This window comes from Homarus americanus, unplaced genomic scaffold (assembly GCF_018991925.1).
Source record: "Homarus americanus isolate GMGI-L3 unplaced genomic scaffold, GMGI_Hamer_2.0 scaffold6317, whole genome shotgun sequence".
NCBI classification, from domain to species: Eukaryota; Metazoa; Arthropoda; class Malacostraca; order Decapoda; family Nephropidae; genus Homarus; species Homarus americanus.
The window spans coordinates 11,923,440-11,935,894 of NW_024730668.1; the positions used below are offsets into that span (position 1 = coordinate 11,923,440).

A 12,455-nucleotide genomic window follows, 5' to 3' on the forward strand; every position below is an offset into this window, starting at 1 on the left:
GAATATGCTACACACGGTTCTCACAGAATTTTAAAATGTAATGTAATATGTGTTCCTGTAGGAACGATGGTAACAACAATGGCGCCGCCAACCAGAGGCCCCGATGTCATGTGTGACGATGATCCTTCTTGGTACTTATATGAAGGTTACTGCTACAAGTTCGTATCTCTTGCTGATGAAGATACTCAGAGCTGGTGGGAGTCTCATAGGCTCTGCAGAGATATAGGTGGAGAACTGGTGTCCATCCACACCTACGATGTGAACTACTGGATTGAATCAAAGGTATGATAACCATATAAACGGCCATATATAAAGAGTAAATAGATTTTATTTAGAATATCGTTGCTATTTTTTCTTATACAAATTGAAAGTAAAATTCAAATTGGGTAGATCTAATTGAAAAAAAAATAAAAAAAGGGGAGGAACAAAAGTTTATAGAATTGTTACTACTACAGAATGAATTAATGTTACAGGACAAGAGTGTATATGTTTGTATGTATATTATGTATGCTGGATTATGCATTATGTATGTATATTATGTATGTGCTCCATTTATATTTATTCAGCCTAGCTAGCAGCGTGTGGCAATGTTATTACCATATCCCACATGCTTAATTAATGTGCCTGGCGACGTATGGAAGCTGCTAATGTATCACTTGCCATACGTCGTCTATAGTAGTTGACCAGGAGCCTAGCTAGTGAGGAGTGCTACCCACCTCTGTGTACATACTCTTATCCAGTAAACCGAACCTACAAAACTATACAGGTGTTTGTGTTCTCTCCTGTATATAGAACTTATTACCCAGAACACCTAACATGGCGCAGTGCGTAGTTTTACTGGATTATTACGAGTGATTAGTGCAAGTTTGTGGAAAGCCGGCTTATGGATCCCCTTGGTTAAGATAATTCTTTTGGAGAATTACAAAGTTTGTTGTATTCCTGTACTGATGAATAACTCAAAAAGAGTCAGTTGACTTTAATCTGTTTTTGATGGAAAAAGAAATACTACTTTAAGAAATAACAATATTGTTGTAAGCAAAGGTGTGTGCGTTTTACCCAAATCATACTTGTACAAAAAATATTTTTATTTGAAACAGGGTGACAAATGCATATTCTTCTTCAAACACAAGCTGTACAGCAAAAAAATTTCCTAAAATCACTAAGGCATCACAGTTAGGGCTGCAAATTAACAGAATATCAAATCCAACTCACACGCAGTTGACATCAATCATATAAGGTTAACTCCAACAAAAACAATAAATATCAGAAATTCATTAAATATCAAGGCTCGTACTAAAAAAAAAGTAGCAATATCTATCATAAAACTTGACTTTGCTCTGATTCCATTGTAAGAAATGTACGTAACAGTGAGCTTCAACAAAGAGTATGGCTAACGAGCAAGGTATGGAAACAAGATGAAACATAAATATGGGAAATTAAATAAGGAGACAGGAAGTTTTGTAAATTGTGGAAGTCTTTAAGGACTACAGTTTATGTTGACTAAAGGAAACCACAAGCAAAACGTTTTTAATAAAAGACATTTTCTCTTTGAATGTATCAACTCCAGTAGGTTAGTAGAAGAAAATAACCATTCCTTTAATCTTTCAATATTTTCCATACATGTAAAAAAATTTTCCAATTTACCATCCCATGTTTCAATATAAACAGATTTGGTCTATTGGTCTGTTGTTTAGTGAAAGTGTGTGGCTGAACACTATGCTAATTACTAAATTTTATTTTACTCCTTCAGATTAACAGTCTCTCTGATAGTATATTATGGATTGGAGGTCGGGCGAAGTTGGACTCTGGATATGAATGGACTGATAGATCTGCCTTCGACTATGACAACTGGGCTAAGGGAGAACCAAACAATGATTTTGGTAAGTAAATATACAGTATATATATATATATATATATATATATATATATATATATATATATATATATATATATATATATATATATAAATATATGTTTATATATATATATATATATATATATATATATATATATATATATATATATATATATATATATATATATATATATATATATATATATATATATATATATATATATATATATATATATATATTTTACAAAGAGTGTAATGTAAACTAAATTAATCTAATTTTAACCTATCCACACCTATTCTACCCTATCCTTACCTAACCTAACCTAGCCTAACTTAACCTAACATTAGTTGGTTAGGTTAGGAAAAACAGATTTGGTTAGGTTAAGTTAGGTATCCTAATGAAACCTACCTAGCGTAATGTAACGTAACGTGACCTAACCTATTCTAACCAGACCACGACTAACTTATTTAATTTAATGTTCAGTTAAGTTATGGTAGGCTAGGCATGATATAGTATACAATTGGTTTTGCTAGGTTAAATTTGATTAAAATGTTTACCTTACACAAGTTGACAAGCCATTACACGTAATGGCTGATTACACACACTACACATTTCACCCACCACCACCGAACTTGCCAACAATCAACAATATATATATCTAATATATATATATATATATATATATATATATATATATATATATATATATATAATATATATATATATATATATATATATATATATATATATATATATATATATATATATATATATATATATATATATATATATATATATATATATATATATACAGGTGATTCGATAAAAAGTGTTTCCTTGGCCTAGAAACAGTGACCCATTGGAATTTTTAGACAAGCTTAATGATATTGTCCCAAGTATCACATTCAAAATTGAAAGAGAAATAAATGGATCCCTTCCATTCCTTGTTATGCTTACCATGAGAAATGGCCAAAACTACAAATTTAAGGTATACAGAAAGCCCACACAGGTAGACAGTTTCATACACTTTTTATCGAATCACCTGGAGTCTACCAAAATGTCAGTTTTTTCTGCTATGTTCTTAGCATGACTGCGTATTTGTGACTATGACTTTATTGATGATGAATTGAAACACATTCGTTCCATTGCACAAAAACTTGGGTGCCCTTCTGTGTTTGTTGATCGTTGTTTTAAAAGGGCTAAAAAATCCTTCCATTCCTCTCAAACCAGACAAGTTCCTACACTTAAGAATATTTTGACTCTGCCTTATCGTAATGAATTTGTCCCGTTAGTTCGGTCCCTCAAGCTACTACATATTAATGTTGTTTTCAAGTATGACTCAACCATTACCAATATGTTAATAAGAATTAGCCCAAGTTTGAATGTAAATGGAAGTGTTTATTGTATTCCATGTAGCAAATGTAATTGTAATTATGTAGGACAGACAGGAAAAACACTGCAGCTCAGAAGCAAACAACAGAAGTACAATATCAGAACAGCATCTGAAAGCAGTGTCTTGTTCGTTCATGTTAGGAATAATAATCATCCCATTGCTTGGGAAAAAAGCTTAGAAGTATTCTCATCTTGTGTCACAGAAAGACTTCTGGTTGAAGCTAGTTTGATTAGGGAATTAAAATCAATAAACATTAGTGATGGTCAGTTCAAATCTGATATATGTTACATAAATTTATTTGTCAGTGGCCCAAGGCTAAAAATGCTTTGAAAACCTTTGATCTAGATGTAGGATAGTTATTTAGTGGGTCCCTTATTTTTGACCTGACCTGACTAGTCACGTCGCCCCCTTCTTTTTAGCTCCTCTACGTGTGTATGGTGTGGGGATTAGTGGATGACATTATTATGACCTGACCTCATGTTTAATAAGGTCACCCTGTTTATTTAAGCCTCTCTCTGTCCATGTAATCCAGTTGCCTCTGAAGATGTCTTGAATAAAGACGAAAGCTAAGGTGCTCCGTTGTTTCCCTTTTCCCGTGTGATGTTATCAAGATTGATCTTATCCACGTTTTCATTGTGGATCTAAACGAGATATATATATATATATATATATATATATATATATATATATATATATATATATATATATATATATATATATATAAAATCACACAGAAAAATATTAAGAACATGAACAAAAACCTAAAAGTCAGTCCTAAAGAAGGAGCTTAGAAAGGGTGACAGCAACCAGGTCAGGTTGGGACCCACAAGGTTTCAAAGCAACAGACTGATTGTTTTGATTCTAACTGCATGTTTTTGTACTACATTTAATTACATTCAAGCTTTTATATTTAATAATTGAAGTCCTGCTTAAGCGAGGACCCTAGTCACATATACGCAATAGCAGTGATTTAATTGATAAACTCAAAACACAACGAACCTTGCGAATTAATAAGTTTTGATGTAAATTCACTGTTCACTAGAGTACCTGTGAAAGACTTACTTTCATTTCTTAAAGATAAATTACAACTGCTAGATTTAACTATTGAACATGATACTTTCCTGAAATTGATAGAGTTATGCGTAACTGACAATGTGTTCTACAAGCAAATATTTGGCATGAGCATGGGTAATTGTGTTTCTGCTCCTCTAGCCTGTATTTATATGGAGTTTTTTGAGTCTAAATTACTACCCAATATAGTGGACTTTATTCCTCCATGGTATAGATATGTAGATGATGTTCTTTGTCTTTGGCCTAAAAACAGTGACCCATTGGAATTTTTAGAACATAAGAACATAAGAAAGTGGGATACTGCAGGAGGCCGACTGGCCCCGCCAGGGCAGATCCCTTTCACACCCATCCCAGCACTTCCATGTGCCTATCCAACTTCGTCTTGAAGCTCCCTAGCGTCCCCGATCCTACTATGGCACTCGGTAGCCTGTTCACATATCCACAACTCTGTTACCAAATCCAGTGCTTGCCTATATCCTTTCTGAATCAGGTTATCTAATTTAAAATACATTTTGTTCTAGTTATTTCGTTATTACCCCAGGCTTCAGAACATCTTCCATTTTACCCTTGTTAATCCCCACTTACCCACTTGTACACCTCTATCATATCTCCTCTAACTCTACGCCTCTCTAATGAATGTAGCCCTAAGCTTTTCAGTCTTTTCTTCATATGGAAGGTTTCCTAATATTATGGATCATTTTTTGTCATTCTTCTTTTACTCTCTCCAAAGAATCTATGTCCATTCTATAATAAGGACACCAGAACTGAACATAATCCATGTGTAGCCTCACTAATGCTAGGTACAGTTTCAAAGATAACGTCCAGCAGTTCTGTTACTCACAGATCTAGATATGAACCCAAGAATCCTGTTTGCCTTGTTGCGAACGCTAATACATTGTTTTCTAGGTTTCAAGTCGTTGCTAACAAATACACCTAGATCTTTTCACAAACTGAGTTTTTCTATTTCCGTGTTACTGGATTTATACTTAACGTTTGTATTCGTCTTCCCTATCTGTAGTACCTTGCATTTATCAGTATTAAAATTCATTTGCCAGTCTACTGACCACTCATGTAAGGTATCTAGATCTCTTTGAAGGTGTCCAAAGTCACTGTCTGAATTTATCACTCTCCCCATTTTGGTATCATCTGCAAATTTACTAATCCTACTAGTTATACCTAAATCAAGATCATTAATGAATATAACAAACAGCAGAGGGCCTAATACAGATCCCTGGGGAACTCTGCTTTTGACCGCACCCCAGTCTGACTTAAATCCATTTATGCTGACTCTTTGTTTCCTACCAGTTAACCATGACCTAATCCATTTTAATAATGATCCACCTATTCCATGTGCTTCTACCTTCCTTATCAATCTCTCATGAGGGACTCTATCGAATGCTTTACTGAAATCTAAATATATTATATCATATGACTTATCATTATCTACCGCTTCATATACTTCTGAGAAAAAGCTAAGCAAATTTGTGAGACAAGAACGTCCCTGGGTGAACCTGTGCTGAGAAGAATGAATTAAGTTGAATGTTTCAAGGTGGCTTCTGATTTTCGTAGCAATAATTGACTCTAGCAACTTGCCTATGATTGACATGAGACTAATGGGACGGTAATTTGATGCAATTGATTTATCACCTTTTTTGAAAATCGGAACTACATTTGCAAGTTTCCAAGCTTCTGGCACTAGGCCCGATTCTAATGACTTATTAAATAAAACTGCTAATGCATTACCTTAACCGTCTTACATTCTTTAATATTCTAGCATATAATTTCGTCTGGATTCAGGCGATTTATGAGGCTTCAGTTTGTTAATTACTTTAAGCATTATCGTTACTAGTAATATTGATATTCATCAACATGGTTTTCTATACTGTCGTTATATAATTTTATGAAACTTGGAACCAGTTAGGTTTCACTTAGGAATACTCGGAGCGAAAATGACTATTTAACGCATTCACACATTTCTTTAACTCATCATCAGTCATTTCTCCTGTCGTAGTTTTATGTAATTCCATGTATCTCTAACCTTTGATTTATACAGTTGATAAAAAGCTTTGGGGTTATTTTTCGATTCGTTTGCTACCTTGATTTCATAATTTCTCTTTGCTTTCCTAATTTCTGTTTTTACCTGTCTTGTTAGGTTCTGATAGTAACCAAGTAAGTGATTTTCGCCTTTCTTAACTTTTCTATATACTCCTTTCTTTTTCCCTAGAAGGTCTAAGAGTCTATTATTCATCCATTTTGGTTGGTTCCGTATCGATCTAAATTTTCTTTTAGGGATGTGTTTATTTTGGGCATTATTGATTGTCGCAATAAATTGTTCATAAGTAGCTGCTAAATTAAATTCGGGGTTATCCCGTCCTAAGTTGACAGTTTCCGGAGGTGTGGGGGGGATTAATCTTTTGACCATAGGGTCATCCCTTAGGTCTCTCCTTAAGCTACCGTAATTAGCCTTCCTAAAATCCGGGATCAAGGCCGAATTTTCCTTCTTCCTGCCATCCCATATTATGTTAAAATATATGGCTTTATGATCACTGTTTCCTAGTTCGTCTCCAATCTCAACATCTTTTACTAGATTTTCATTATTACTGAGAACTAAATCGAGGATATTATTTCCTCTAGTGGGCGAGTTTATGAATTGATATAAAAAACTATCTTGTACTACTTCTAGAAAATCTTCAGATTCATTATCGCTAAGTTGATTTTTCCAATCTATGCCTGAAAAGTTGAAATCGCCTAGAATACATACATTGTTTCTATCAGATGCCTTCTTTATTTCCTCCCATAGCAATTTACCATCGTTCCTACTCAAATTAGGTGGTCTATATATAACACCAATGACTACGGATTCACTGCCCTCACCAATCTCTACCCAAATACTTTCATTGTCGCTATTTGTTTTAATGTTTGATTTATTGCAGCTTTTTAATGACACCCTGATATACACTGCTACACCGCCACCTCTCCTTCCTACTCTGTCAAATTTAAATAGGTTATATCCTGGAATATGAAATTCTGCTAAAAAATGCTTGCTGTTTGAATTTATCCATGTTTCCGTTATTGCAATTATATCTATGTTCTCTTTACTAACAATGGCCCTGAGCTGGTCCATTTTGTTACACAGGCTTCTACTATTAGTATAATAAACACTCAATATATTTCTTCCGTTTCTATCTGTTTTACATTTATTACTTTGATGTTTGTTATTATGACTAACTATATTTTCAGCATTATCTACTTCTGTTTCACTACTTCCCAGGACCTGCTTGTTTTTTGACTCCCATTTTCCCCGACCCCTAGTATCACATTCAAAATTGAAAGAGAAATAAATGAATCCCTTCCATTTCTTGATATGTTTATCATGAGAAATGGCCAAAACTATAAATTTAAGGTATATAGAAAGCCCACACAGGTAGACAGTTTCATTCACTCTTTATCGAATCACCTTGAGTCTACCAAAATGTCAGTTTTTTCTGTTATGTTCCTAAGATGTCTGCGTATTTGTGACTCTGAATTTATTGACGATGAATTGAAACACATTCGTTCTATTGCACATAAACTTGGGTACCCTTCTGTGTTTGTTGATCGTTGTTTTAAAAGGGCTAAAAAATCCTTTCATTCCTCTCAAACCAGACAAGTTCCTACACTTAAGAATATTTTGACTCTGCCCTATCGTAATGAATTTGTCCCGTTAGTTCGGTCCCTCAAGCTTCTAAATATTAATGTTGTTTTCAAGTATGACTCAACCATTACCAATATGTTAATAAGGAATAGCCCAAGTTTGAATGTAAATGGAAGTGTTTATTGTATTCCATGTGGCAAATGTAATTGTAATTATGTAGGTCAGACAGGAAAAACACTGCAGCTCAGAATCAAACAACATAAGTATAATATCAGAACTGCATCTGAAAGCAGTGCCTTGTTCGTTCATGTTAGGTATAATAATCACCCCATTGCTTGGGAAAAAAGCTTAGAAGTATTCAAATCATCTTGTGTCACAGAAAGACTTCTGGTTGAAGCTAGTTTGATTAAGGAATTAAAATCAATAAACCTTAGTGATGGTCAGTTCAAAACTGATAATATGTTACATAAATTTATTTGTCAGTGGCCCAAGGTTAAAAATGCTTTGAAAACCTTTGATCTAGATGTATGATAGTTATTTTGTGGGTCCCTTTTTCTGACCTGACCTGGCTAGTCACGTCACCACCCTTCTCTTAAGCTCCTCTACGTGTGTGTTGGTGTGGGGATTAGTGGATGTCATCATTATGACCTGACCTCATGTTTTTAGGTCACCCTGTATATTTAAGCCTCTCTCTGTCCATGTAATCCAGTTGCCTCTGAAGATGTCTTGAATAAAGACGAAAGCTAAGGTACTCCGTTGTTTCCATTTTCCCGTGTGATTTTATCAAGATTTATCTTATCCACGTTTTCATTGTGGATTTACATGAAATATATATATATATATATATATATATATATATATATATATATATATATATATATATATATATATATATATATATATATATATATATATATATATATATATATATATATGTATGTATGTAGGTGTTATTGTTGACAAGTTCGGTGGTGGTGGGTGTACCAATTGATGACTTGTTATAAGTGATCTTTTGTTTCAGTGCCAACGAGGACATATTGATGTTTGATGTTAGCTGTTTATGTTGGAGTAAATCTTTGGAAATTGTTTAGGTAATTATAAACAGAGATGGCGCTGACTTTTGGCCATTGGTTGATGTTATCTTTTTGTGTTGGAGTTAACATTTGGTGGTTGTTTGATGTTAACTGTATTGGTGTTAACCTTTAATTATGTTTGATTATGTTCGGTTTTATCCTCTGTTAACCACAATATTTCCATCATTAACTGTAATCATTATAATTGTCTAGAATCATATTTCATTTCCTTATTTTGTTTTCCAGTTTTGTGTCTGTTATTGTTTTTTTTCTAATTTTGTTTCCCTCGTTTTCTTTTTTTTTCTTACTCTTTCTCTTCACTTTTTGTATGTTTCCTCGGGCTGTTATAATTCTTTGCGAGAGATCTTCTTTCTCTCAGCACAATCAAATTCTAATTATTTCATGCACGTCATAACTCAATCTCAATTTAAATATGGCCTTCCCACTTCATGTGGCTACCCTATTGCATGTGCTACCCCACTTCATATGGGCACCCCACTTCATATGGGCACCCCACTTCATATGAGCACCCCACTTTATGTTCCATCCCATTGAATGTGGCCACCCCACTGCATGTGACCAAAACCACTGGATGTAGCCAATCCCACTGTATTTGGCCACCTCACTACATGTGGTCACCCCACTGGATGTGGCCATCCCCCTGCATGTGGCCATCCCCCTGCATGTGGCCATCCCGCTACATGTGGCCACCCTGCTACATGTGGCCACCCTGCTGCATAAGGTTATCCCGCTGCATGTTGCCACAGCCTCTTATCAGCAGATATAAAATACGATTTTACGGTATGACGGTATCCCATACTGGAAGTGAGTTTTACTTAACAAGTTTTAGAGTAACCTTAAAAAGCTTATATATTATTAGGTAAGAACTTGATATATCTCCCCAAAGCCCAAGAGGACTGCATCGGGATGTACAATCATCAGCAAGGATACTGGAATGACGAGAATTGTGGTCTCACGCATGGTCGTATATGTAGGCGCTTGTATGGTCAAACTTTACCCCCACCAGAGACTACTAAAATTCCTGCCGGTGAATGTATAGAAAGTTGGCTCCATACAGGTGAGTCGCGTGTGTTTGTGTGTGGGAGAGTTACAAATATGTTGCGTGAGAGATGGATTATATATCTTCCTGTTTTATCCACAAACGGAGTATTACAGCAAAATATTTCTTTTACCAAAGTACATATTCCTATTCTAAACCAAAAGTAAAATTTTTCCTCAAGTCTCCAAGAGGAATGTCTTTTATATATTCACCTGATCCTTCATTTTGCACCAGTGGAGAGTATAATTAAACTCTTATATTTGTACAGTGAAAATTATTTATATTTAGTTTTTAGATCATCATTTTCGCCCCTTACATAGGGACGGCAGTTCTATATACACAGGCCAACTGGCCGTCAAATTGAATTACATGACTCTTGCCTCATAGGACAGCTGCACCCCAAGTTTTAGTCTAAGTTGGCTGCTAGTGGGTGGAAGGTGTAAGACAGTGGAATTTGCACCTTTTAGAGTGCGCTATGGCAAGTGAGTGAAGTGGTGGTTTTCTAGAGTAGGTATTTTATATAATACAAAATTTTCGATAAAACTGTAAAATAGTGACTAAGACGTATTGTGAAAACAATAGGCAATGAATCCAATTTTCTGGCATGCAATAGCCTTTTCATTTTGTTATATACTATATCAACCGCTATTCAACTATAATATCACTCACCCCATTCATACCTCTTCACATTCAAAATCCTGAAAAGGATGGAATACGTGAACTCGGGACATAACTACAAACTCGCCAAGTTATCATGCAGAACGAATATAAGGAAATAATTTTTCACTCAGAGGGTGGTAGAGCCTAGTAAACACTTGTCGACATGCCGTCCGACACGGGAAGTCTGACCGACAGTGTCGATCAGGTTTACCTGATGAGTTGTACACTCCAGTCACTATCATTTGTTTGTCTTGCTACGGTGTTGCGAGCAATGGCTCCAGTTTCGCGTGCAACGAAAGCTGCTTTGTGGAGTGTGTTGACTGCTTGTGAGATAAAGAAGAGGGAAGAAATGACATGGTGTTACAAACAGTGGTTAATGAAGAGGCGCTCCAAGGGAAGTTTTATGCACATATTTAATGAATTTGCAATAGAAAGTGAAGATTTTCAAATTTATGTCAGTTGCCAGTAACGGCCTTTTTTTCTATTCTTGAAAAAGTAAAGCCGTTTATAGAGAGTAATCGTGGGCCATTCGTGCCCGGTGGCGAGTTCGGTGGTACAGTTTACCGAGGCGTGAAAGTTCGAACGCTCGAGCTTGGCTAGTGCGCAACCGCCGTCCCGCTGACAGCGTACAGCGACATTGTTTTCCAATGTAAATAAAATGGTTAATTAATGCGTTGCTATAGAAACCATCGACATGGGACCAGGTTTCTTCCACTCTAGGATTTTTTTTGCGATTTTTCCACCAAGTTTGATGAAAAACGATTGTGCCGTTTCGGCTGCCCAGGACAGACACACACACAGACACGGCTATTCCTCTAGTATATTAGAAGATAGATGGTCGTGGTTGTTATAATCATAGTCGTAATTGTTATAATCATAGTCGTAGGTGTTATAATCATAGTCGTGATTGTTATAATCATAGCCGTAGGTGTTATAATCATGGTCGTGGTTGTTATAATCAATATCGTGGTTGTTATAATCATGGTCGTGGTTGTTGTAATCATGGTCGTGGTTGTTATAATCATGGTCGTGGTTGTTATAATCATGCTCGTGGTTGTTATAATCATGGTCGTGGTTGTTATAATCATGGTCGTGGGTGTTATAATCATGGTCGTGGTTGTTATAATCATGGTCGTGGTTATGATCATGGTCCTGGTTTTTATAATCATGGTCGAGGTTGTTATAATCATGGTTGTGGTCGTTATAATCATGGTCGTGGTTGTTATAATCATGGTCGTGGTTGTTATGATCATAAGAACATAAGAATGAAGGAAACTGCAGCGGGCCTATTGGCCCATACTGGGCAATCCCATTTACACCCAACCCCTATTGCTCATATAAGCATCCAACCTATGTTTGAAGATATCCAGCATGTTCTTGTTAATTATGATATTTGATAACTTGTTCCATTCATCCACTACTTTGTTTCCAAACCAGTGTTTACCAATTTCGCGCCTAAATCTAAATTTGGCTAATTTAAAGCCATTGTTAAGAGTTCGCTCCTGGTTGGATAGTTTGAGTACCTTTGTTATGTCCCCTTTGTTTAGCCCTGACTTCCATTTATACACCTCTATCATGTCGCCCCTCGCTCTACGTCTCTCAAGGGAGTGCAAATTAAGATGCTGTTAGGAGTGTGGGAGCGGGAATTTCACAGTGTGTCGATGAATATCCCGATGTCACCCTAATCATTGTCACCGAAGGTTCTTCT

The 12,455-nt window shown here is 35.5% G+C and overlaps 1 protein-coding gene across 1 annotated transcript in view; it reads left to right on the forward strand.

Annotated features, from left to right (window-relative positions):
- LOC121867236 (macrophage mannose receptor 1-like) overlaps positions 1-12,455 on the forward strand; it is a 255,702-nt gene that overhangs the window by 139,110 nt on the left and 104,137 nt on the right. The window contains exons 9-11 of the mRNA XM_042367088.1: positions 62-282; positions 1,751-1,880; positions 9,935-10,105. Of these exons, the coding sequence (XP_042223022.1) occupies positions 62-282; positions 1,751-1,880; positions 9,935-10,105 (522 nt within the window). The remainder of the gene's footprint in view (positions 1-61; positions 283-1,750; positions 1,881-9,934; positions 10,106-12,455) is intronic.